Below are 25,030 nucleotides of genomic sequence, written 5' to 3' on the forward strand. Positions count from 1 at the left end.
TCATTACAAGATGAAGTTTAACTGCCCCCAACGACCGCATTTGTATCAAAACGAGATGAATGCTTGATGACCTCGAATCGCACGGCGAATATCTTCACATCATGTTAATCTCGGCGCCGGTAATATCTGCCAAGAGAAAACCTGTGACACGAACCGTTTGTGTCATTGCAGAGAAATTTAGCATGGAGGAATGTACAGCTTTAAGGTTTTGGCGACAAGGGTGTCGGAAGATTATCAACCGCGAATCGTTGGAGAAAGGCTGGCCTACCATGAAATTTGCATAGATTCTTGTGGAGGCAAAAGAACAAGGTGATGGTGTAATAGATACGGTAGCATTAACACCAAAAAAAAAGAAAAGTAGTTAAGTTGTTTTAGCTGACGAATGGCGTTTGATTGTAGGAAGCCCAAGGAGTTGATTGATGAAATCATTGAGAAAGTTAACGACAGTGAGCATTGGCAAAGTGCGACCAAGTGTTGGAGCATAATGATTAGTGACTGAAAAGAAGATCCGCTAGCATGTCTACACAAAGAAGCCACCGTCAATTAGTGGAGCCGATAATTTCGGGATTTGTAACTCTTTGTGGGTAATTGTTGATAAATAATAGGAGTCGTGAATGGCATAGGTAACTCCTTAGTAACTGTTTGTAAGTAACCGTCGATCCACATTGTGCTCTGTGTAAGGGTTCATTAAAAAGCATAGAAGATTGATTGTTCCTTACTTTTTTGTGATCCTTCATCTTCCATATATCATCTACATTAAAGACAATGATTGTTCCCAGTATTCACGCACTTAAATTCTTTGCCATTTGCTTTCATTTCCAAAATCACCTAGATTTTTTTTCCAAAATCGACCGTTTTGGAAAAAGATATTTTTCTTTTTAGGTAAAATATCTTTTTGGCATGCATAATGGGACTCTTTTTATTGATTCGAGGAGATTATCATGGCAAGAACCGGAATTCAACAAGAAACCTACAATGCCGTTGGCAACAATCCAGGCAATAGCTGAGGGGGCTATGCAATTTGAATCTTCAATCGCTTTAAGATCAGCCGAAGAAAATCACCTAGGAAATGTTGACCTTCCAAGACTCACTGAAGAACAAATGAAGGAAGTGGCACCGCACCCTAACAGGGTGTCAACTATGAGGAGGTTGCTTGAAGATCGGCAAAACAAGATGACCCACTACACAGTAAGGCACACGTCTGATGTAATCAAGTTTATGGTCATTAATGCAATCAATGATACCATCTCGAGACTGGTATCTCGAGATCAGGATCGTCTAACCAGCCACTTCTACTCTAGTCAGATCAATAGTTCTAATAATATAGGCTAGATTTTCCCCCCTATAAGAATTATGCAAAGGTCCAAATCTAATCAAGGAAAAAGTGATAGTAATAACCGAATGTCAGGCTGGGAGTGTGCCACATAACGTGGCAAAACATGCCTTGTAGGCCTAATGTGCCGATGAATGGTAATACAGATAATCCGGCTAGACTAGCATTGCCCCAGGGGGCGACAAGATGGACTACTTATTCCGCAAATGATCCCGGAGCAATAAGCCGAAGGAGTTTGGCAACAACTAGGCTTAGATATAGGAGTTGTTAGACCTGTCTACGGAAACCCTATCCCAAGTGGGTGGACACCTAGGCTTTAAAACTCTTGACTTTGCCATCTTCATCTGTGAAGAAAAATCGGGTGACTGCGAACGCTTTGGCCAAATCATAGCCCCATGTGGTGAAGCAAGAACAAATGAATGGTTAATACTTAGCTTATTTCCTTTGTCTTTGTCAAAAATTGCCTCTACCTAGTACGCTAATTTATTTCCTAAGTCAATGTGTAGTTGGGAGGAGATGAGAATACAATTTCATTCTCAATTATATAAAATGATACCTAAGGTATCGGTTATTGACCCGGCGAGACTCTGTCAATACAATATCGAGTCAATCGATCAATTCATTGATGGATTTAAGAAGGTCAGAAATTGATGCCTCGCTTCACTCTCAACGAACAAAAAATACAAATTCGGCTATCAATTGATTGAAATCCAAATTGGGGGAAAGATTTGAAGGACAAGGCTTTATCGATTTATCTCGATCGGCAACAAAGGTGTCTAAATGTGAGCATTTACTAAAAGAAAGAGAAAAGAAGCCATCCGAAGGATTTCAAACGAAATGCGGCTTCAATATAAAATTACGAATCGGAAAGTGAATCCGATCAAGAAGATCCAAACCTAGAAATTCATTGTAACAGGAAATTGTGCTCGACAAGCCTCAAGTTTGTTTAAGCCTTAAAGCACGCTCGAGCGAAAGAGACAACAATGACTAAGGCTAAAGATACGCAAAGTCTACTCATTCAATATCGACAAACGGGACGAAACCTTCGATACGAATTTTAAAGATGGCCCGATAAAATTATCAGAGGGCCAAATTATTCCAAGTCGATAGTTTTTATCTTCGTAAATGGGGGAGGGCCAAGTCAATATAGGTTCATAATTTTAGCTCTTTAAAATTTTTGTGCGGACAGAAATACGTGCGAAATCGAGATATTTTCACCCACGCGTTGTTAGGTGCGGAGCGAAACAAATATTGCGTTTCTCGTGCGTTTCCCGATGACGTGGACCGTCGAGGCACTCGGGACCTAATTTCCGAATTTATAAAAAGAGACATCGAAAGTTCGAAAAGAAAAACGAGGAACTTGTCAGAGCACATGTCCCCCGCCCCTCCCCTCAAAAGTCAATTTAGATTAAGCTTCTTCGGTCAACGGCCGAGCGGCTCGGCTGCTTTGGTCAACTGTCAAACCCCCCCTTTCTTTTTCTGAACTTGCATTCACATCACATCTTTAATGAGGATGGCCACTTGATGTGGGAACGGACGGGAATGCGTTGTGCATGGTTTGGAAAAAACAAAAAAAAAAACCCATGTCGACAATTCCATAAATGGATGAACATGTGCAGTGTCGCAATGACCGGGTTCAAAGTTCGGGCTCGCGGGCCGAGTCTGTTTTGCGCGTTCTCGTGTTCCCTTTAACCAAAGTCCGTTTTTCTTTATGCGTTACTCGCCGGGAGACCGTGTAGGTATTCCAATGGAGAGCCTGGAGGTAGCAATCGAATCGAGACTAGCCGGGCCACCCTAATCCAACCAAATTAAGTTACTGATGATGACTTTGGATTCTAGATTCCCATCATTTAACGAGTATCTTTACATCATGTTAATCTCAATGCTGGTATTGTGCGTGGAGATAAAGCCAGTTGCACGAACCGTTTGGGTTATTGCAAAGAAATTTAGCATCGAGGAATTCGGGATATCCCCTTAGGTTTTAGCAATAAGGGTGGAGGAAGAGTATTAACTGCGCATCGTCAGAGAAAAGCTGGCCTACCATGAAATTGGCATTTTTCTCGTGGGGCGGAGGCAGGAGAACAAGGTAAAACATGCACGAGATTCGTTAGATTCTGATATGTCTGCGAGGGCACAGGGCATATATGTCGGGGGTCAACATCCTTTGCGTCATTCTGGTTCAGATTCATGAACGGCTTTTAGTCGTTGGAGCTAAAAGCGAATTATCCAAGAGTCCCGAACAAGAAGTCAAAGAACCAGCAAGAAAACCAGGTGAAAAGCTATGAAACAGCAGGGCAGGGGAAGAAATGGACATCAAAGTTACTGGGCGGAGGCTTCATCCTCTTGCTTTTTCCGAGTACCTGAGTGAAGGATACAAGAATCCTATCTAGCAATTATACCAAAAACCAGAACAACAAAGTGAGCCATATGTATAGGTGACCATGAATCTCAGTGTTGAGAGTGCGCAGCAGAAGGCTAAGGAAACCGCCAAGAGAGAGCCAAGTCCGAGCCCGTCAATATATTCAGTTGGACCCACCTTTACTCAAAAGTTTAAGTCAATAAGTTATGGATCAATTTGTATATATTAACCACTTCACTTCAATGTGAGACTTTTCTAACACAACTTACACGTACATTTCAACAGTTAGCATGATGCAGCCACAAAGAAAACCAAAGTGTAACTCTAAGATTCGTTCTGGTTGAAGTACCTAATGCACAAACATGCACACACACATGCCTACACAAACCCAAATCGCTTGCCAGACTTAGGGAAGTGTAGTAAGAATGTAATAAGGGAGCCATGCTCTTTCGTTTCATCTCTTGCATGTTCCTGGAATCAATAACTATGGATGATTCCCATTCGATTCGCCTATTTTAAGCATTCTTAGATCATGTCCATGCAACTTGCTGTGGAAACTCTGGACATGTTTCAATGTATATATTGTCAGCATGAATGGTTTAGATGCAACTGTGGTTCAGTTGCAATCCTGTTGAACCCGGCGAACATTACCAAACAGTATGCATCGTAAGATAATGAATATTTCCCAAAAACATGTGCTCCTTTACGCTTATACATTTTTATGCCGCATTGCTAGTGGCCTAACAGGAAATGCTTATACTGGGTGGAATGACTCCACATGGAGACAATCACTTCTAAAAGATTCCACCAGCCAAGTACAGTGATATTTCCTTACGTAGCAGATTGAGGAATAGGAACAAAGCACTTGCAAATGGAAATGAAAAGAGAGAGAATGCGAGTAGGCTCATATTCAGCGGTGTAATGGCCTTTTCTGACCCTTGGTTCTTTGCCCATCGAGAGAGCTGATACAATTGTACAGCCTAATTCGAGGCATGGCACGCAAGAAGCAAGTAGTTGTGCGGCAGCACCATCCAGGCAAACCTCAAGAACAATGCCGAATACACACATATGACTGCACAAGCCAAATAAAAGGAGAGATGACTGTCCAGCTGAATTCTTTCAGTTTCTTCTCATTCTCTAGCTTGTTCAGAAGCCAAACACAACCTCTTAACCATGTAGTGATTAGTTCGGTGTTTCTATGAGCAATGTAACTAGCGAATCGTGAATGAAGCAGGCCGTGGTAATTCTTCCCATCATTTACTTACAAGGAAAAGACACAGGAAATGTTACTGCTTGCAGGAGGGGGGATTCCCATTATTGCAATTCAGATTGCTAATGAAAGCCAGAGGACAGAAATGAGGCTTTCAAAATTGCGTGCCAATGTAGTCCTCTTTCGCTCCAAGGAACAGCTTTTTCTAAATTAGCTTTTGTAGGAATCAAATTACAATGGATTAGTCACTCGCTAGTAATGCCTTGGTGGTCTTCCAAATTATATAGATGCCCTAAAAAGTGTCAAAAGAACTTGAAACAACATGCACCGAGAAGTCTAATTTCCTCTTCTGGGCATACTGTCTAGAGTTTAGCTGATCTGACAGATGTGGCAAGATCGACCAGTTCTCTCCTCAAGATCTTCCCTGCTGGAGATTTTGGGATGCTACCGATGAAAGCTACCCGCCTTATCTTCTTGTATGGAGCAACCTGCGGCAGTACTCAAAGCAATAATTTGGAACCACTAGATAAATTGTCAACTCTAATTGAGAATTGTGATAGTAATTCTAGGGTAATCCTATTATCCTGCGTGCATATTCCCGAAAACTGTCCAAAGTACAGTTCCCATGAGTCAAAGCACTTGAACAAAGAGAAGACAATGATTACATGACCTATAAGGTAAACTAGCACATATATATCCATAGCATGCACGGTTTATGTACGGATGTCCTTGTATGCATGAGATTGAATGAGTGGAAAATCCCGTGTTTGCTTTCAGTCCGGGAGTTCTATATAACTGCAAGAACTTCTAAGAGGAGAGGAGAAGGCGCAAGTCAATGGGCTGTTGAATCTCGTATTTTACATCTCTCTCATAATAAGCAGCATCAAATGTGATCTGTTTCCTACCATGTTATGTAGCAGGAAACGGACCCCAAAGAACAAGTTGTAATTCTTTTGCAGCATTAAGCATAAGATAGCACAACTCAGTGCAAATAAATGCAGATACGTACAGCACCTTAAAGCCTCCAGGCACCCTTGACTTGTGTCTAGAAACAATAATCTCCATTCTATATGGGAGAGACAAGTACACTCGCTCAGTGGATTCCAAAAATTACCTGTTTAGAGATGAAGTCCATAACCTGAGATTCAGTAATGTTGCTTCCAGGTTTTCTAACCACGAAAGCCATGGGAATCTGCCCTACTTCTTCATCAAGATAACTGCCTCCACATAATCACAAAGGACAGAAAAAGTGGATCACTTAGGGCGGGCTGTTTGGCAACTTGCCAAATAGTAAAAATTTCTGTTCTTTTGTTCCCAGAATCAGTTTGGGAGCAGAAATCCATTTGTTAAATTTTTTGTGCCCGGGCACAATTTTGCAAAAAATTGTTCCCAGAATCAGTTTTGGAACAGAATCAAGAAGCAAAAAAAAGTAGCTTCTTGATTCTGGAACAATTTTTCCATTTCTGATTCTTCTTCATTTTCTTCTTTTTTTTGGTTTGTTGTTGTTCTTCGGCTTGCCGGCGACTGGCCACAGGCTAGGGCCGACGAGGGCCGCGACGGCGAGGCCTCGCCGTCGCCACCCAGGCGACGGACCTGGGTGGCGACGGCGCGGGCCGCGACGCCCTCGCTGGCCTTGGCTTTTGGCCAGTCGCCGGCTCCGGCAACCGGCCTTGGCCAAGGAAGAGAAATGAAAGAAAGAAAAAAAAAAGAAAAAAAAGAAAGAAATATTAAAAAATTCAAAATATTATTAATAAAATGAAATTTTGTGTAGTTACCAAACGCATTTCTGTTCTTTTTCTATTCTAAGAATAGAAATTTTGGGCAGTTACCAAACGCCTTCAAATGCTTAGAAATTGTTTCTGGGCACAAAATAAAAAAGAATCATTTCTTAGCAGAATCTGTTTCCGGACACGGAATGGTTGCCATGCACAGCCTTAAAGCAACATAGGACTACTATGAGTTAAGAAATGGCAAGAGGACAAACAGTCTAGGAAATTCTGATGAACTTGTTTTATAACAGAAGTTTGACTGAAATGCCTATATGTAAACCGATGTATCATCCTCAATGAGCAATAGTCTCCGAAAAAATGCAGAGCACATCCTACTAACAGATGCAAATTTAAAAGTGTGGGAAAAGTTTGATATAGAAGCCGGCAATTCATATGAATCATATCAATTATTATAACTAAAAAAACATATGAGTTCTAACTTCTACAAGATGTAATTTGAGCGATTCATACGAATCATACCAAATATTAAAACTAAAAAGAACATATGAGTTCTGAATTCTGCAAAATGTAATTTGAGCGATAAGAAATACTCAAGGAAGTGAAGATGCATACGGAATCACAGCAGCATCCGCAACATCAGGGTTGGAGTGAAGAAGATGTTCCAACTCAGCAGGAGCAACCTGAAATATGCATACGATGATCCGTCACGACTTGATGAGAGAAGGCAACCGACAAGCCAAAAACAACTTGAGAAAAAGGCTATTTTAACTAGTCACCTGATATGCCTTGTATTTAATCAACTCCTTGAGTCTGTCCACAATGAACAAGAACCCCTCGGAGTCAAAATAACAAAGGTCACCAGTCCTCAACCAACCATCCGAGTCAATTGTTTCGGCAGTTGCCTTGTCATCCCCTACATAACCTGCCACTCCAGTCACCTATTTTTAGCACCATTCTATTGTGGGGAAATCAGAGAATTTTTATTCAATGGAATAATGCGCTGAATTTGTTAATGGTGAATGATAAAAAAAAAAATACTCAAAAAAAGTACTGGTACTCGCTAGCAAATTTTATTTGCATAGCACCATGTCACCATGTATAATGCAGCTACCTTACAAGCTAGTAATTTGAACTTTCTATTGACAAGGGCAACCTAGAATCTGGCCAACATAGATTCTTTTTCTGTTGTTTCCATCGTGAAGCAACCAATTGGCCCAGTATTTGCCATTATGATTACAAATCCTCACAATTTGGATCCACAATGACAAAAAGGTGCAAAATGTTGTTGGTCATGATGAAAAGGTGAAATGCAAGATACTGAGAGATATACTGTTAAAGGAAGATGTGTCGAAAGAAGCAACAATTGAAACATGTCAACAAAATGTGAATAGAGTCCTGAAATCAGCAGCAAATAACGTAACACCACCCAGAAAAAGAGCCAGACATTTGATGCTAGGGAAGAAGCACGATAAACTGATGGATAACTTCCAGTCGGAAGTGTCAAAGGAAGGTGTTATGTTTACACAGTTGAATAAAGCTCCTAATTATGGCCAATCCTTACATTTCATGATTGTTGGGCCTCGCAACCATAGCTCTCCTCTCTGACCAGGAGGCAGGGCATCCGCAGTGGTTGGATCAACAATCTTCGCTTCCATGTGATGAGCTATGCGACCGACGGAACCATGGTGGTTCGCCTCATCAGGCCCCAATGTCCCGGTTCCCACTCCACAAGTCTCTGTCAGACCATATCCCTATTATACAATGAGAGTATTTGACACTTAAGAGATACAAATCTGATGTAGTATTAGTAGCATCATGGTTTCCTCACATTACAAACCTACAAATCAGAAGAACAATTTGATATTTCAAACATAAGCAGAGCTGAAACAGAAGTCGGATAGTTTCCCAGATTAGTAGGGGCAGGAAGCCATTGCCATAGTAGTCGAGAAAGCACAAGACAGACGATTAGAAGTTCGAGCTTGTTAAACTAGTTATTGCTCAAAGCAATCGTTTTAACCCACATAGTTCAATCAACACATTATGTAACTTTTAATCAATCCTTCAGATTATTAACTATTGAAGAACACCCTGGTTATAACTATGATGATCCAAACCCGATATCGGGGGCTTAAGTTCATAAGCATGTAACCAAACTCGCCAACTTAGTTAGAAAGTTGCACAAATTTCGAGTGTTGATCTCAGTTACACTCCATGGGATCCGGATCTAACAATGCACCACTTGCCGCTACGCTCCTCCGAGGACCATAGTGCAAGAGGAAGGTGCTCATGCTGGCCTACTGTCTTCAAAAAAAGTAAAAGCTGACAACTAGAGGAGACTTCTTCTTCTTCATTTGATCACATACCAGGTCATCGTCTAAACACTTTAAAACCAGGAATCATGATAGTTCACAATCAAATTGAACATTAATCAATAGTTTAATCACGCATCCTTCTGAGGGTTCGTTATAGATCAGCATTCGACCAACTATTATTTTGTTAGAATGTGAAAAAATTAGTAGTTAATGGGGGTATTCCCTAACTCGGACAACCATCATCATAAACAAGGACGCACCATCTATCTGGATAAACAATTAAGCATTGACAAAAGCGTATCAAGTTTGATCTAGACCCTACCAAATATTAATTATAAATTTACCTGAACGATCTCCACATGGGGGAATCTTTCTCTGAACCCATCGGCGACCTCCTTCCCGAGCGGAGCGCCGCCGGATCCGAGCACCTGGAGCGAGCTCAGATCGTACTTCCCCGCGATCTCCGACTTCACGAACGCCACGATCAACGGCGGGGAAACCGGCATTTTCGTCACTCGGTACTTCTCGATCGCCCTTAACATCTCCACGAAATCGAACCTCTCCATCAGAACCGCCGTCTCCCCGAGCGCGAACGCTTTGACCAGCATGAAGAACCCGAACACGTGGAACAGAGGCAGCACGAAGAGGGACACTGGGTGCGGCTCGTGCTCGGCTCGCTGTAGCCGCAAGTGATAAAACCCCGCGAGCAGCACAATCAGATTGCGGTGAGTCAGCAGGACTCCTTTGACTCTGCCCGTTGTGCCCGACGAGAACAGGATGGCCGCCGAATCGGACTGCTCCACCTGGTTCGGAGGCATCGCCTCTGCCATAGGAACCGAGCCGTACTGAGCCAGCATGGACTCGAACTCGGGCGAGTCGATGAGGACGGTGCCGTGGGGGACCCTGGGGAGCTTGGGAGCGATCTGGGAGGTGGAGAAGGCGATGGCCGGACGGCAGAGGCGGACCTGGTGGGCGATCTCGGAGGGGGAGCTGAGGGGATTGGCGGGGCAGACGACGACGCCGATGGAGAGGAGGGCGAAGTAGACGACGGGGACGTGCAGGGAGGGAGGGGCGAGGATGAAGGCCACGTCGCCCTTGGCGAGGGAGAAGCTGGACTGGAGGGAGAGCGCGAGGGAGCGGACGCGGCGGAGGAAGTCCGGGTAGGAGAGGAGGTGACCGGAGGTGGCGTGGACGAGGAAGGCGGCGGAGGTGGAGGGGGGGAGGAGGGAGAGGGCGTAGTGGGAGACGGAGAGGGGGAGGGACGGGGGAGGGAGGGGGAAGTGGGGGCGGAGGCTGCGGAAGGTCCTGGTGGCGGGGCAGTAGCCGCTGCCGGGGTCGACGGCGGAGTGGCGGGAGGGGCTAGTCGGGCCCGCCATGGAAATGGGAAGCGGAAGCAGGAGGAGAAAGAGAGAAAGAGAAGCAGTCGATGCTTCGGTTATCACAGTTGGAAGCCAAAAACCGACGGCGTGCGTTGAGATGTCCGTCGGTTACAAAAGCATAACAACGTCGTCCTCTGCTACTGCTGCTGCTGCTGCTGCTGCTTGCACTGAAAATGATAACTAGACATATAGAAGAAGCAAACTAAGGGCCCATTTGGTTCAGCATTTTCAATGCTCATTTGAAGAATGTAAATATCTTTAGGTGAAAGTTATTTTGGAAAAATACAAATAGCGTTTGGTAAAAAATCATTTGAAAGCCATTTGAGAAAATACAATTGTATTTGGTTATTTTTTTACAAATGAGCTTTGAGAGGTTTTTTTTTTCAAAAAAAAGATACTCTTTGGATGAACAGTTCCGGCGAAGGGCTACAGCCGCCGGCGAGCCAGATCCGGCGCCGGCGGCCGTCGCCCGACCTCAGTGGCCCTGTCGCACGAGGTCGCGCGACCCTAGGCGGCGGTCGCCGGGCAGCGACCCGGCGGCGGCCGCCAGGTCGCGCGACCCAGAGCGGCGGCCGCTGGGTCGCGCGACCCGAGCGGCGACTTTGGGTCGCGCGACCGACGGCGGCCCGGCGACGGCCAGAGGTAGCGCGACCCGGGCGGCCGTCGCCTTTGCACTGGGGTCGCGCGACCCGGCCGGCCGTCACTGGGTCGCTCGACCTCGGGCGCGACCCGGCGGCCGCCGCACAGGGTCGCGCGACCCGCGGCGACCGCTGCACAGGGTCGCGCGACCTCGGCGTCGCTTGAGGTCGAGCGACCGAGGCGACTCTCAAGGTCCAGCGACCCCAGACGGCAGTGGCCGGTGTCGCGCGACCCCCAGGCGGTGGTCGCCAGGGTCGGGCTAGCCATCAGGCGGCGGTCGCCGGCCGCCGGAGCTGCTGCAGGGAGAAGATGAACAGTTCCAGTGAACAGTACCAGTTGCATTTCGAAAATGAGCATTCCCAATGGACCTTTCAAGGTGCTTTGGCCAAATGAGCATTGGAAATATAATTGCATCTCCCCAAAGTTAGTAAAAAAATTTGTCAAACACCATTTGCATTTGGCCAAGGGCCTTTAGAGCCCAAATGAGCATTGAAAATGCTGAACCAAACGGGGCCTGAGAGTGGAATTGTCTGTGATGATGAGCATGTCCCACAGCCAAACCAAATCTTAGGGGGTGTTTGGTTTAGCTTTGGGAAGGGGCTTTGAGCCTCGAAAGCCCCTTTCCAAAATGCTAGGGTGCTTGGTTCAGCTTTCATGCTAGCATTGGTTAAATGCTAGCATTTGGAATGCTGAAAGTCCAAAGCTGGTTCGGACCAACTTTGGGCTTTCAGCATTCCACGAATGTTACTGTTCACGTCTCTTTTTTTTTTTTTTTTGGTTTGAAGCTGTTCATCTTCTTCACCAGGCAGCCGACGAGAGCGGCCGGCGAGGGAGAAGGGCCGGCGAGGTCGCCTGGGATCGGGCGACTGCCCAAGCGACCGCCCAGGCGACGCCGTCGCTGGGGTCGCTCGACCTAGGCGACGCCGTCACCGAGATCGCTCGACCCGGGCCGTCGCCGCACTGGGTCGCGCGACCCGAGCAGCGACGGCCCGGGTCGAGCGACTACAGTGTGGCGGCCCGGGTCGCGTGACCCAGTGCCGGCGCTGGGTCGCGTGACTTCGAGGCGGCCGTCGCTTGGGTCGCGACCCCCACCGAGGGTCGCCTGGCCTCGGGCGACCGCCGGCGGTGGCAGATCTGGCTCACCGGGGGTCGCTCGACCTTGGGCGACGGCCGCCAGCGCCAGATCTATCTCGCCGGCGGCCGTAGGCCATCGCCGGATGGCCAGCGGTCGGCTCCAGCGATGGGTAGGTTAGTTTTTTTTTTTTTAATAAATAAGATAATTCTCAAAGTCCATTTGTAAAAAAAATTCACCAAACACTATATTTTGGTCAAAGTAGCTTTACAAAATATTTTTACCAAACACCATTTGCATTTCCTCAATGGGCTTTCACCCAAAGGTATTTGCATTAGCATTTTTAAAAGGGAAAAAACCACCAAAAACCCCAAACTATGCTCATTGTGACACATTTATCCCGAACTTTTTTTCGTGACACCAAAAACCCCAAACTTTTGCCCGTGTGACACATTTACCCTCCGTTAGGGTTTTGTGAAAAAACACCGTTAAAAATCCTACGTGGCCACTGACGTGGACGACGGAATGCGAACGGCGCTGACGTGGCATCCATGTGGCGTTTAAGAAGCAAAGCAGCGTCGTTTTACATCTGACGTGGCTGAAGAAATAAAAATAAAAAGGACATCGTCTCTCTCTCTCTCTCACAGTAGCTTCACGTTCAAAACTTCTTTCGCCATGTTCAAGAGGTCTCTGAAGCTCCACGGTCTCCACCTACATGAACGAGCCCTTTCTTTGTGATCAGTCTCTCTCACTTGCTCCACCGTTGCTCCACCGTTGTCCCCCCCACCCTGAGGGCGTCAATGCAGTTGGGGACTTGTGGTTTCTTCTTCCTTTTTACGCTTTCCCAGAGTCGCACGAAGGAGATGAACTATCAAAGAGAAGCGAGGAATATCGTTGCCCATCTCGGGCCTCAGGAAGCTTCAACGGAGAAGACTAAATCGGGCTTCTCCATTTGACAACTAATCGCAAGCATGGACTGAGATTTCCAGAGAGAGATAGCATGAACAAACCCTAGAATTTGGGGCAAATGTGTTTTTCAATTCAAGGGGGTGGGGGGACAACGGTGGAGCAACGGTGGAGCAAGTGAGAGAGACTGATCACAAAGAAAGGGCTCGTTCATGTAGGTGGAGACCGTGGAGCTTCAGAGACCTCTTGAACATGGCGAAAGAAGTTTTGAACGTGAAGCTACTGTGAGAGAGAGAGACGATGTCCTTTTTATTTTTATTTCTTCAGCCACGTCAGATGTAAAACGACGCTGCTTTGCTTCTTAAACGCCACATGGATGCCACGTCAGCGCCGTTCGCATTCCGTCGTCCACGTCGTGGCCACGTAGGATTTTTAACGGTGTTTTTCACAAACCCTAACGGAGGGTAAATGTGTCACACGGGCAAAAGTTTGGGTTTTGGTGTCGCAAAAAAAGTTCGGGATAAATGTCACAATGAAGATAGTTTGGGGTTTTTGGTGGTTTTTCCTTTTTAAAATTGAACCAAACAGGCCTCTGAAGTCAGAGAGATTAAATAACTTGGGTCCACTATTTAAACCTTTTCTTTTCTGAAGTGCATTCACGGGCCTTCGTCATTATTACAAAGATGAAGAAATATACCTAACTATAAAATGGTCCCCTTCAAAATAGGGAAAATTTTGAAATAGGCCTCCCTAATCCAACCACTTTAGGCTAATGATGACTTTGGATTTTAGATTCCGATCCTATGATGAATATCTCTCCGTCGTGTTAATCTCGGTGTCGGTATTATCTGTCAAGATAAAGTGCCCATAACATGAACCGTTTTTGTTACTGCAAAGAAATTAGGCATTAGGGAATTTAGAATACATCCTAAGGTTTTGGCAACAACGGGTGTAGGAAGAGTACTGATTAGGGGTGATCCATCACATGGCGGGTAGATTCCGGACCCTATCAAATTTAGTTCCAAGTTTTTGGAATTGAGTTCTGAACCGGTCGGTTCGGGAGGCGGCTTGCTTATGTTGAGATACTCAACCTCAATATACATTTTTTTTTGTGCAAAATTTCTTAATGAAGAGACTTGTAGAGTTTGGTTTTGAACCAGTTTAAAATGGATTCTCCCCCGGCTTTGAAACCAATTCAAAACTATTCTACTTAGGAACTGGTCTCACAAGGCTGGTTTAACGAGTAGAAACAATCAATTTAAGGCCCGGGGAACCAATTAAGGACGGTTTTCAAATTTTTTACATTGGCTTGGAACCTATATGTAAGGTCGGTTTGATTTAGTTCTTAAGTTGAAAGTCCTATTTGCTCACCCCTAATATTAACCACGCATGTAGAGAAAGGCTGACCTACTGTGAAATTGGCATTTTCTCGTGGATTCACTTGGAGTCGAATGAACAAGGTGGCAAGTACTGATATAACTTATATCTCCCTAAAACATGTACACAAATCCGACCATAAGATTTGAGAAAAAGCTCGAACAGCTATCCATAGATTGCATGTAACGACCCGGTCCGACGAGGGCAAGGAGTGATCGCCGGAGCCAGAGAGGGCTCGGATAAGGAGCGGCTCCCGGCAGATTTCGCGGATGGCGAGGGGATTGCATTGCTCTTGTCCCACATTGCTTAGGGAGTGAGATCTTGGTGAGTTTATAAGGCTTGGCCCCTAATCCTTGTGTAACGCGTTTTAAAACCGTGAGGACTTAATGTCCAAAGCGGACAATATTACACAAGGAGTGGCGCAGCGGAAGCGGGGTCGAGGTCCTTACAAATGGTATCAGAGCCGACTCCCGACCGCGTGTAGGGCCACAGCGAGGACGCTGTGCTCGAAGGAGGGGAGAATGTAATGACCCGGTCCGACGAGTGCTCGAAGGAGGGGAGAATGTAATGACCCGGTCCGACGAGTGCTCGAAGGAGGGGAGAATGTAATTTCGTTTGTCCCACATTGCTTAGGGTGTGAGATCTTGGTGAGTTTATAAGGCTTGGTCTCTAATCCTTGTGTAACGCGTTTTAAAACCAGGTCCTTACATTGCAGACATCCATGAAGGAAACACAAGCATAAGTTGCACTTAGCCAGAATAACACAACACTTGCAGAGGAACATCACAAGAAGGTTGAGATTTCATCACAAGAACCATGATCAATGGGTCAAGTGGTTGGGTTATGTTGGCTGGGTGACGATGGTTTATGGTTGACAAGTGGTGAAAAGGTGTGGCAAATGGTATTCATATTGTTTAGGGCCCAATTATGTTCAACCTTTAAGACGGTGGTAGAATTGCTGCATGCTCCAATAAAATGATACTAAAGTGGTGTCTTTTCAATAACGGATTGTCGAGTGATAAGATGTCACTATCAAGGTTAAAAAATGTACTAAGCACGATGAAAAACTTACTAGCATTAATACTCATTTATAATGATACATCATTTTGGTGCTGCATCAATGCCACCGCATAACCAATAGGCATGCGGCCCTGCTGGTAAAGGGATTGAGAGATGGGAACGCTAGTATCACAGGTGCGGGGCAAAAGTCAGAAAACGAGAAGAGTTAGAGATAGGACAGATAAAAAAAAAAATTGCCATCACATAAGTGAAAACAAAACGAAACTATTACATCAGGTTTTTTCCATTATGGTCAAAATTAATGGATATACTTGAATGCTTTCCAACAAGTTACAAGAAAATTGTCCAGAATATTACTGGTCGTGGTGGTCTCCCTCTATAAAGTTGCCTGAAACCGGATCAACAAGAACAGCTGCTTTGTCACCTCTATCCGTTGTTTTCAGGGACGGTTATATGGGTTGACCTTGATTCCTGCCGTGAGACCGTGGCGTCTCCTCTGTCATCGTCCCGGATGATGGTCGCCCGGATTCTCGTTCCATTCCTATTCACCGCTTTGCTTCCCTGTCTCGGTCATGGTCCGTCCGGTTATTTCCTCTTGCTTTTCTTCTCTTCGAGATTTTGCAGTGGTTTAATCACTGATGGGTTTTTTTTTTTTTCTGATCAAAATGGCTGAGAAATGTTAACCAAGAAAATTCTGTTCCGCATATTGCTAAAAAGAAGCATTTTCGCTTTCCATTGACTAATATGATGCGACAACATATTTGCCCTGTTTGAGTTGGTTAAGGTACATGGAATTAAAATGGATCGTATCATAACTCAAAATATGGAATGTAACATGTCCTAGAGCGCCATCCTGAACAACCCATATACTTGAGAGTTCTCTGTCAATGCTCGGCAGCAGCAGCTCCAGGCAGCGATGATTAGTGTGAATCTTTTGCAGGTACGAATGTGAACGCATCACAGTCTGAATTAAACGTCAAGAGGTCAGACTTTCCTGCTGACTTCTTGTTTGGAGCTGCTACTTCTGCTGTGCAGGTACACACATCTTTTTATTATACTAAGATATCTCAGCCTTGTCATTGCGAACCTCGTCAATGCCATGGCATCATCCCCATCCTCTGGAGTCACAACCCCGTACTGCTAACTCATCCTTGAGCTTGAGTGGCAATGCAGCTTGAGAGAATTTGTCAGCAACAAGCTATCACCTATGATTGATGCGAATCCAAGTGTTACTTTGATATATGCAGGTAGAAGGATCAGCCAGAAAATATGGGAAAGGACTCAGCACCTGGGACACCTATGCCGAGAGATTCCGAGGTGGATTACACTGCATAACCCTTGTTCAAATGTTTTGTCTTTTGTGAACTAATAGCACTGAGCCGTTTCTGGCTGAAGTTTTGAGCTGGCGCCACCATACATTGACTTGGGTCTAATATATTTGACGGTCTCATTTTGTTGATCAGGAAAGATTATAGACAGGAGTACCCCAGAAAATGCAGTGGATTCTTATAGACGTTACAGGGTAGGAACTTCATAACATCACATAAACACATGTCTGGCATTTGATATGAGAACTTATGCTATTTATTCTAAGAGGGCTAGCGACCGTTCTTGGTAATGTGTTAGTTTATATGCTATTGCAAGAAGATGTGAAGTTGCTAAAAAAACTTGGCGGGGATACTTACAGATTCTCTATTTCTTGGACGAGGATTCTGCCTAGTAAGTCGTCGTCCCTATCATTCAGTAACAAAAATCCATAGTCCCTATAGTTTACTGTCGAACTTGCAGCCCTTAAGTCATGCTCATGTCGTTAAATTTGCAGTTTGTCGGACCTTTTAGCTTTTCTTTGACAATTTTTAAACATAGAACTGTTGTTACTTCGGAACATGTAGGTGGATCCTTAAGTTGTGGAGTGAACCAAGAAGGCACTGATCATTACAACAATTTTCATTGATGAATTGATAAAAAATGGTGAGTGCTACAATGATACAGGATCTCAGTTACAGTTCCTTTTTTTTTTCCATCTATATGTAAGATATCGTATTGAGCACAGAACCAATGTGGATGAACAATGTCCACTACCAGCTCGCAAATTTCCATATCAATCCTACAAATGTTCCAAAAGAAACCTTGTGAACCCAAAGCAACATAATGTCCCAAATCATACATCACAACCTTAAAATCCCAGAAACCCTCACAAGATGTCCCAAAGACTCTCAAATGTCTCAAAGAGTCCAACAGATTGCTCCAAGAACATAGCTATAGAGTACTTCGACATGAGAGCAACTTCAATAATCCTCCTAAGTTAAGCAGGCAAAGATACTCCCCACCATCCGAAAAAAAAAAAAAAGATACTCCCCACCTAGAGCAAGACCTTATCTTCTTCAGTCTAAGTCAACTTTTTGGCAATTAAGAAAATAGATATTGTAATACGAATAACAAATAGCACACTCTTGAGAACTCTATTAACAGGAGGATTAATGCCAATTTAAGAACAATCCCTCCAAAGGTGACAGATTGTTCCATTCCATGCCAATTTAAGCAATATCTTGCTCAGAGCTTTCGCTCTAGCAGTTTGCAGCATCCAAGAAAATTCAACATTCCAGTCACCAAATTAATACTGTTCTGAATGTACTTTGTTAGCTTTCTGTTTCTCCAATACTTAGCATTTATTTTAGAGTTCGATAACAAAGTGAAATAATAGTAATTTCCTCCTTCAGTATTCACCTGCTAAGGTGAAATTCCACTCATTGACTGCTAATCAAGATCTGACCTTTTCTAATAATCTAATGTAGGCATTGAACCACTTGTGACAAATTTTCACTTCGATCCACCACAAGTACTGCAAGACAAATATGGAGGGCCCTTGAGTCGGAAATTTGTGCGAGCAGCATCACAAGCTCTTTTCCTGTATTGAAGTCATTCGATGTATCTTCTTTTTAGACATATTGAACATGATTGTCATCACTCAACAATTCTTCTCTATTTTTCGCGGGGATGATTTTAAGGATTATGCTGAAATTTGTTTCAAAACTTTCAGAGATAGGGTCAAAAAGTGGATCACAGTGAACGAGCCGCTGATGGTAGCCCAACTTGGTTATGACTATGGAGTTGCACCGCCAGGGAGGCGCTCCGTACCAGCTCGTGCATGCCCAGCTGGTAATTCATCCACTGAGCCTTATGTTGTGAGCCACAACCTAATACTTGCTCACGCTGCTGCAAGGAAAAGTTCCAAGTAAGCCATATACTTCATCCTTATTCTTATTGCTTTATCAATTGTCACATCTATTTATTAGCTCTAGTTTCGGGTATCTTCAAAAGAACTATAGCTTCAAATTTTCAAAATTTGTTCCTAGGCCAATCAAGGTGGAGAAGTTGGTATAGCCCTTGTAGCTCAGTATTTTGAGCCCTATTCAGAATCAGCAGAAGATAAAAAAAGCCGCCAAAAGAGCCTTGGACTTTCCACTCAGGATGGTAAGTAAAATTGCTCGGATCCTATATGCAGAACAAAAAAAAAATTGAAGATTCATAGGTTCGTCTGATAAAACTGTGATATGATGTAATTATAACTTTGTTATTTATTTTTCATCTTCAACAAACTGTCTCCCCAAGTTAAAATGAATGAATTTTATGCTGCTTGATTTTAGACAGTCGGGAATAGTAATAACTCTACGAAGTTAGCTTTATTCTGCTTCCGTAATTTAAGATGGTATCATATTGGATATTCTCTTATTTTAATTATATCATGTAACCCCAATCTTCATATTTCACTTCAACGTTCATCCCATCTACCTCCCTATCTTTCAACCACTCAAAAACATTGCCTCGTAACAGGTTCATGGGGCCACTAGTTTATGGATCATATCCAACTTCCATGAGAAGTTTAGTAAAAGAGAGATTACCCACTTTCACCGACACTAGGGGTGTGCAAAAGAACCGGAAACCGCCCGGACCGCTCGGGACCGCCCGGAACCGGATCGGAATTTGTGGTTCCTAAGAGAACCGGTCAGGTTCCCGGTTCCAATTTTTGGGAATCGGTGGGTATTGGTCCGGTTCGCGGTTCCAGGCGTGGAACCGCCAGCCAGCCCACCCGGACCGGACCGGTAATATAATAACAAATATAATATATTTATTTAATTTTTAATTTTTTAAAAAAAGAAAATTCCTAAATCCCTAAACTAAACCTAACTCACTCGACGTTAACAGTTTCACATTGAGTCGAGAAATACCTTCTTTTGCTTTCGCCTCACGCTCACTCTCACTCTCTCTCTCTTCTCGGTCGATGCTCGCCTCACCGTCTCCAACTCTCCATCTCCGTCTTTCCGTCTCCATCCTTGGCTAGTGGGACCAGTTCCATGGACCTACCCGGGAACCGGACCGGACCAACGGTCCGGTTCTCGGGTGGATCCATGACACCAACGAGCGGTTTTCGATTCCAATTTTTCGGAATCGGTCCTTAGTGGGCATTTCCCGGTTCTAGGGTGGGAATTGCCCACCCGGACCATGCTTACCCCTAACCGACGCAGATAAAGAGCTGGTCAAGGGATCATTCAATTTTGTTGGATTCAATTACTACACAACCAGATATACCAAAGCGGTCGCTGTAGATCCAACTGCACCACCAACCAGCTTCAGTCTTGACTCGCATGCAGGCCTCCGAAGTATACATTTGATTTTATCTTATCCCTAAATGATCTAGGAAGAAGCTGAAAACAGCATATGAGATTTGCCTTTTTTTGGTTGTTGCGGCCGATAAAGATGGAGTTCCGATTGGTGAAAAGGTGTGAGAACAATGAAGCAAGAAAAGACAGAAGCTTTAGTAGGAAGAAATTTCTCATGGTAGGTGTTGTAACGGCCCGGTCCGATGAGGACAGGGAGTGGTCGCCGGGGTCAGAGGGTCTGGACAAGGAACGGCTCCTAGCAGGCTTCTAGAATGGCGAAGGGGCAGGAATGAACCGAACCATGCACCAAACAGGGGGAGAGCAATTCTAGAATATATATGTGAAAACTGGAATTAACTCACGAAAATGCCTTTTGACGTAACGGCAAGCTTTTGCTTTGGACTCCAAAGTTAAGCGAGCTTAGGCCAAAGCACTACTAGAATGGGTGACATCCTGGGAAAGTGCCTGCCTGTATGCCAATGGACAAAACCGTGAGGCTCAATATGGGACGGGCCAAGGCGAACAATACCCCGAATGAGTTAAATCCAGGGTGTCACAATATGGTATCAGAGCGGGACTCCCTTCAATAGGTGTGTGGTTCGTGGACGAACCACACGGAAGCTGGTGGGCCTATAACGACCCAGTCCGACGAGGAGAGGAGTGTTCACCGGAGCTAGAGGGTCTAGACTAGTAACGGCTCCTGACAGGCTTCTAGGATGGAAAATGGGGTGGAATTGAATTTAACTGTGCATTGAATAGGGGGAGAGCGATTCTGGAATATATATGTGAAAACTTGAATTAACTCACGGAGGCGCCTTTTGACATAACGGCAAGTTTTTGCTTTGAAACTCCAAAGTTCAGCGAGCCCAGGCCAGAGCACTACTAGGATGGGTGACCTCCTGGGAAAGTGCCTGCATGTACGCCAATGGACAAAATCGTGAGGTAAGGTCCTTCCCTCGGGGTTATTAGTGCGACGTCCCATTCGTTATTATCTTTAACTAAGCACAAGCGGAAGCAATTAATTCGGAACAATCACAATCAGAACAAACAACGGAGTTATGACAAGCATCATGAGCAAACCTTGTATTAATATGTAACATCTTATTATTAAACACAGGCGGAAACGTGTATAAACAATTCCCAAACATAATAATAGCTAGAAATCGGGAAAAACATAACAGGCAAGACACATTATTGCCATTTTACTTAAACATATTTTACAAGCCCTTTTTTCCACGGGCCGTCCATGCACAAATCATATCACAAGTGAAGGCCGAGGTTAATCCTAGCTCCTCTACGTCATCCTCCGTCTTACGGACCTGAAAAAAGGAAAAACAACGGGGAGTGAGTCGGGGGGACTCAATGAGTAAATTCACTAATACTTGTGTAGGATGATGCCTCGCCGTCGTACTAACGCATACAAATACTTTCCCCGCCTTATGTCGATGGCAAATCAATAGCAAAGACTTTGACCTTGCCTTTGCTATGTTCACGTGGAAACTCACCTTTATCCGGTCATATAAATTCAACTTATCAATAAACACACATACCAGCACACATATATACTTCATTTATCACGTACCGGCACACATATAAGATTCATGTATCGTCATCCCGGCTCAACCAGGGCATCCGGGCTCAACCGAGGCATCCAGCTTCATGCTAGGCATTCTGGCTCAACCGAGGCATCCTGGCTCAACCGAGGCATCCCAGGGCTAGCTCACCCGAGGCATCCGGGCTCAACCCAAGCATCCTGACTCAACTAGGGCATCCCGGCGCTAGTTTACCGAGGCATCGCTGGCAATACTATGTGACGGCGGTTTTCTTCTTTTATTTAGTGATCACACATCATGGGTCACACAAGCCGGTTTATTATCTTGATTTCATTAGTCCATGCAATCAAGCCCAAAGGCGTGCCGTGCTTGTGTAATCATGATCTCTAGAACATTCTCCTAACATGCGGGTCGCGGCACGTGATTCAATCGGCCATGCCGAGCGCCGAATTGAAGCCGAACTTGGCCTGGATCTACACATCCCAATGTAAACCCGCACCAAGCTGAACTCATCCCGTAACGCCACAACATGAGTATGAAACCATACGACATCCTGTTTCATGACTTGTACGTGCCTTGACTTACGATTATGAAGCAAAACAAGAAGCATTCATGCAAACATTGAACATCACAGACATGGTCACTACTCGAGCCAAACTCGTAACACCGCGTCCTATCCTCTTATAAATCAACAAGCATGGATGAGAACATCAAGCATGATAACAAGCGATGCGTGCAACATCGAGACAAATAACAACACGCAAGTCTCAACAAAGGCTCGGGTGAGAACTCAAGCCAACAACGCATCATAACTTCCTATCCCGAGATTAGGGAATCCACTTACATGCCGCGTTCCAATCACGTAACACACCGCCCTATCCAAGTGTTAGGGAATTCACTCATCTTTAATCACCTATAATCACAATAAAACGTCTACGGTGGTCGGCGGCAGCAAATAGCGAGAGAGAGAAAGAGAGGTGATCGGTGTGAGGATGAGGGAGAGAGAGAGAGGCGTGAGAATGAGAGATGAGAGAGGAAGAGGAAGTGGAGTGTGGTAACTAAAGGGGGGAACCAAGCCTATTTATAGGCAAGCCAACTTGCTCCCCAAGCTTTGACCACTTGCTCTCCAAGCTTTGTCAACTTGTTCGCCAAGCTTTGACTTTCTAGAACCCTCCTTTTGTCTCTTGGCTCCCTCTCGATTTCCCCCTTCGTGTGACCTCCAATCAAAGCTTATAATATCTCATTTGAAAGCTTAGAATGAGCACATTAAATCACCAGAAGACATCATGTCGAGATTCAAACGTTCTCATATAGAAAATGATGAATATTTGAAATCTGACAAAACCGACAGTTTTTGCACTATTCTAGAAATCGGGCTTAAAATATAGTAAATGAATTCCGAAAATTATAAAATTTGAATATGTCATAAAAAAGACATTAATAAATATTTTCCATGAAGAACATGAAATCTGAATCTTTCTTTAAACACAAATTTTAATAGCTCAAAGACAGACTAAAAACAATTCGCTGGAACAGAATTCTTGCTTCTCAAAGTAAGCTCTGTTCAGAATCCAAATAATCTCTAAAAATTCCCAAATTTATATATGTTATAGAGAAAGAAGTTCTCAACAATTTTTGTGAAGGAAGTTTGTTCAAAATCGGCCCAGAAAAGTTTCTAGAAAATCAAGAAAGTGTAAACATCACCGAAATACCCATTCTGAGTAGTTTTACACGGTCCGAAATTTAGGCTATCGTACTACTCATATCAAGTCCAAAAATTCTGAAATTATAATATGTAAAACTTCAAGATGTTTGGAGAAACTTTGAAGAAGGAAGTGCTTGGAAATTCGGATAAAAAAAGTCTCCACAAAAATAACAAAACAAAAGGGTACAGAGGATCCGAATCTGGATTTTCCAGAACAAGAGTAAAATTAGCTCTGATTGGAAAACCATCAAACTTAAACCATAGCCATTTCCCGGTACTGAAATTGAGGATGTTATAGTAAGGCTCGGTAAGGAACGGGTCAAAGCGGACAATACCTTGAGTGAGTTAAAACTAGGGCGTCACAGGTGTTGCTCCTAAAAACTCCTATACATTTTTTGCACATTGCAGGCTGAAGGAAGCAGCTATATCTATATATACCCAAGGGGGATACAAAAAATTTTGGAGCACATAAAGCAGAATTGCAAAAGCCCCAAAATCTACATCACTGAGAATGGTCTGAAATCCTAAATAATTTTATTCATCCCTGTAAAAGAAGACACCTGTTTCCTAAATGACTAGTCTTGCTTGACAGGAGTCACGGAAGCAAAAGTCGATGCCAGGCCTATTTGGGAAGCACTGAAGGATCAACACCGCATCAAGTTTGTCCTGAAACATTTGCATCAGATCAAGCTAGCAATAAAGTAAGCGGTTCGAGCCAAAAACATTTATTTTAGCATCATCACATATTGCAACAAGGATTTGGTTTAACCATACTTGACAAAAAAGGGATCTTTTCACTTATTTAAGCAAAGAGAGAGCTTCAGACTCTGAATTGAATAGTGAACAGTCAAAAGGAATTTTTACCACGTACCAGATAGGAAAAGCACTGAACTTGACTTATTTACTTGCTTACTGCGTCTTGCAGGAAAGGAGTAAATGTGAAGGGATATATTACTGGTCTCTGTTCGACAGCTTTGAGTTTGGAGATGGCTATACAACAAGATTCGGGCTGTACTACATCGACGACAAGAACAATTCAAGCACATACCGAAACTGTCGGCAAAGTGGCTACCAACATTTCTTAAAGGCAAAGAAGAAACAGTGGACATGTCATGGTCTTCTGGTTAATAGATCACCAACATATGCGCTTACCTCTTTCTGGTCCTGTTGTAAAACGTTTTTTTGGTACGTCAGATCTAATGCTATTTAGGCCCTGCTGATTTCATCACAAAATGTGTTTTCCACGTGCAAATAACAGCGAACATCATTTTACAGCGGAAGTGCTCACAGTCATATGCACTACGAGACACATAATAGATTCAGTTGGCTACCGCAAAATGAATGTGCCGCTGGCGGCCTGAATTGGTAGCCATACTTAGCGCTTGTTGAATTGTTGTCCCCCTAAGCAGAAAGCGCTAGCGTTCGATAATCAGATTGATCAGAGAATGAAAATGAAACCGGGGTTCTCACAGAACTGGAAATCTTTGAGGGAGAGGGAAGCGTCCGGCCAATTCCAAGCATGAACACTGGTAACGGCAACGACCACTACAAGCAACAAAAGATTACACAAACCCAATTCGATTCTTGCATTTTGCTAAAAAAAATATTCGTTTCTATGGATTTGTGTGTACTTTAGGGCTGGGAAACACTCAAAAGTGTGAGTGATTGTAACGTAGAACGAAGATTGGGTGATAAGCGGGGCCTGTAAGCTAGGTGGAGCGACCGACCAAGACCGTACCATCAATGGCATGCCATCAATAGATTAAACTGCATT

At 44.1% G+C, this 25,030-nt stretch overlaps 1 protein-coding gene and 1 pseudogene across 1 annotated transcript; one reads left to right on the forward strand and one right to left on the reverse strand.

Annotated features, from left to right (window-relative positions):
• Positions 1 to 5,083: 5,083 nt before the first annotated feature.
• LOC115668452 (4-coumarate--CoA ligase-like 9) lies at positions 5,084 to 10,520 on the reverse strand. The gene is made up of 6 exons (XM_056319144.1): positions 9,289 to 10,520; positions 8,194 to 8,383; positions 7,409 to 7,554; positions 7,245 to 7,312; positions 6,017 to 6,119; positions 5,084 to 5,390 (listed from the first exon to the last, which is right to left on the reverse strand). Exons 1-6 carry the CDS (start codon positions 10,318 to 10,320, stop codon positions 5,265 to 5,267), a joined length of 1,665 nt encoding a protein of 554 aa, XP_056175119.1. The 5' UTR covers positions 10,321 to 10,520; the 3' UTR covers positions 5,084 to 5,264.
• Positions 10,521 to 12,202: 1,682 nt separating this feature from the next.
• LOC115678972 (beta-glucosidase 24-like) lies at positions 12,203 to 24,384 on the forward strand (annotated as a pseudogene).
• Positions 24,385 to 25,030: the final 646 nt, after the last annotated feature.

This window comes from Syzygium oleosum, unplaced genomic scaffold (genome assembly GCF_021117445.2).
Source record: "Syzygium oleosum isolate NSW1041296 unplaced genomic scaffold, Sole_v2.1 Sole_v2.17, whole genome shotgun sequence".
Lineage (NCBI taxonomy): Eukaryota > Viridiplantae > Streptophyta > Magnoliopsida > Myrtales > Myrtaceae > Syzygium > Syzygium oleosum.

Excerpts from the sequence above, each read along its gene's own strand:
- LOC115668452 (XM_056319144.1), bottom strand. The coding sequence starts at position 10,320 with ATGGCGGGCCCGACTAGCCCCTCCCGCCACTCCGCCGTCGACCCCGGC. Across the intron at positions 8,384-9,288 it reads CCCATGTGGAGATCGTTCAG|GGATATGGTCTGACAGAGAC; the intron begins GTAAATTTATAA and ends ATTGTATAATAG. Across the intron at positions 7,313-7,408 it reads TTAAATACAAGGCATATCAG|GTTGCTCCTGCTGAGTTGGA; the intron begins GTGACTAGTTAA and ends TGCATATTTCAG.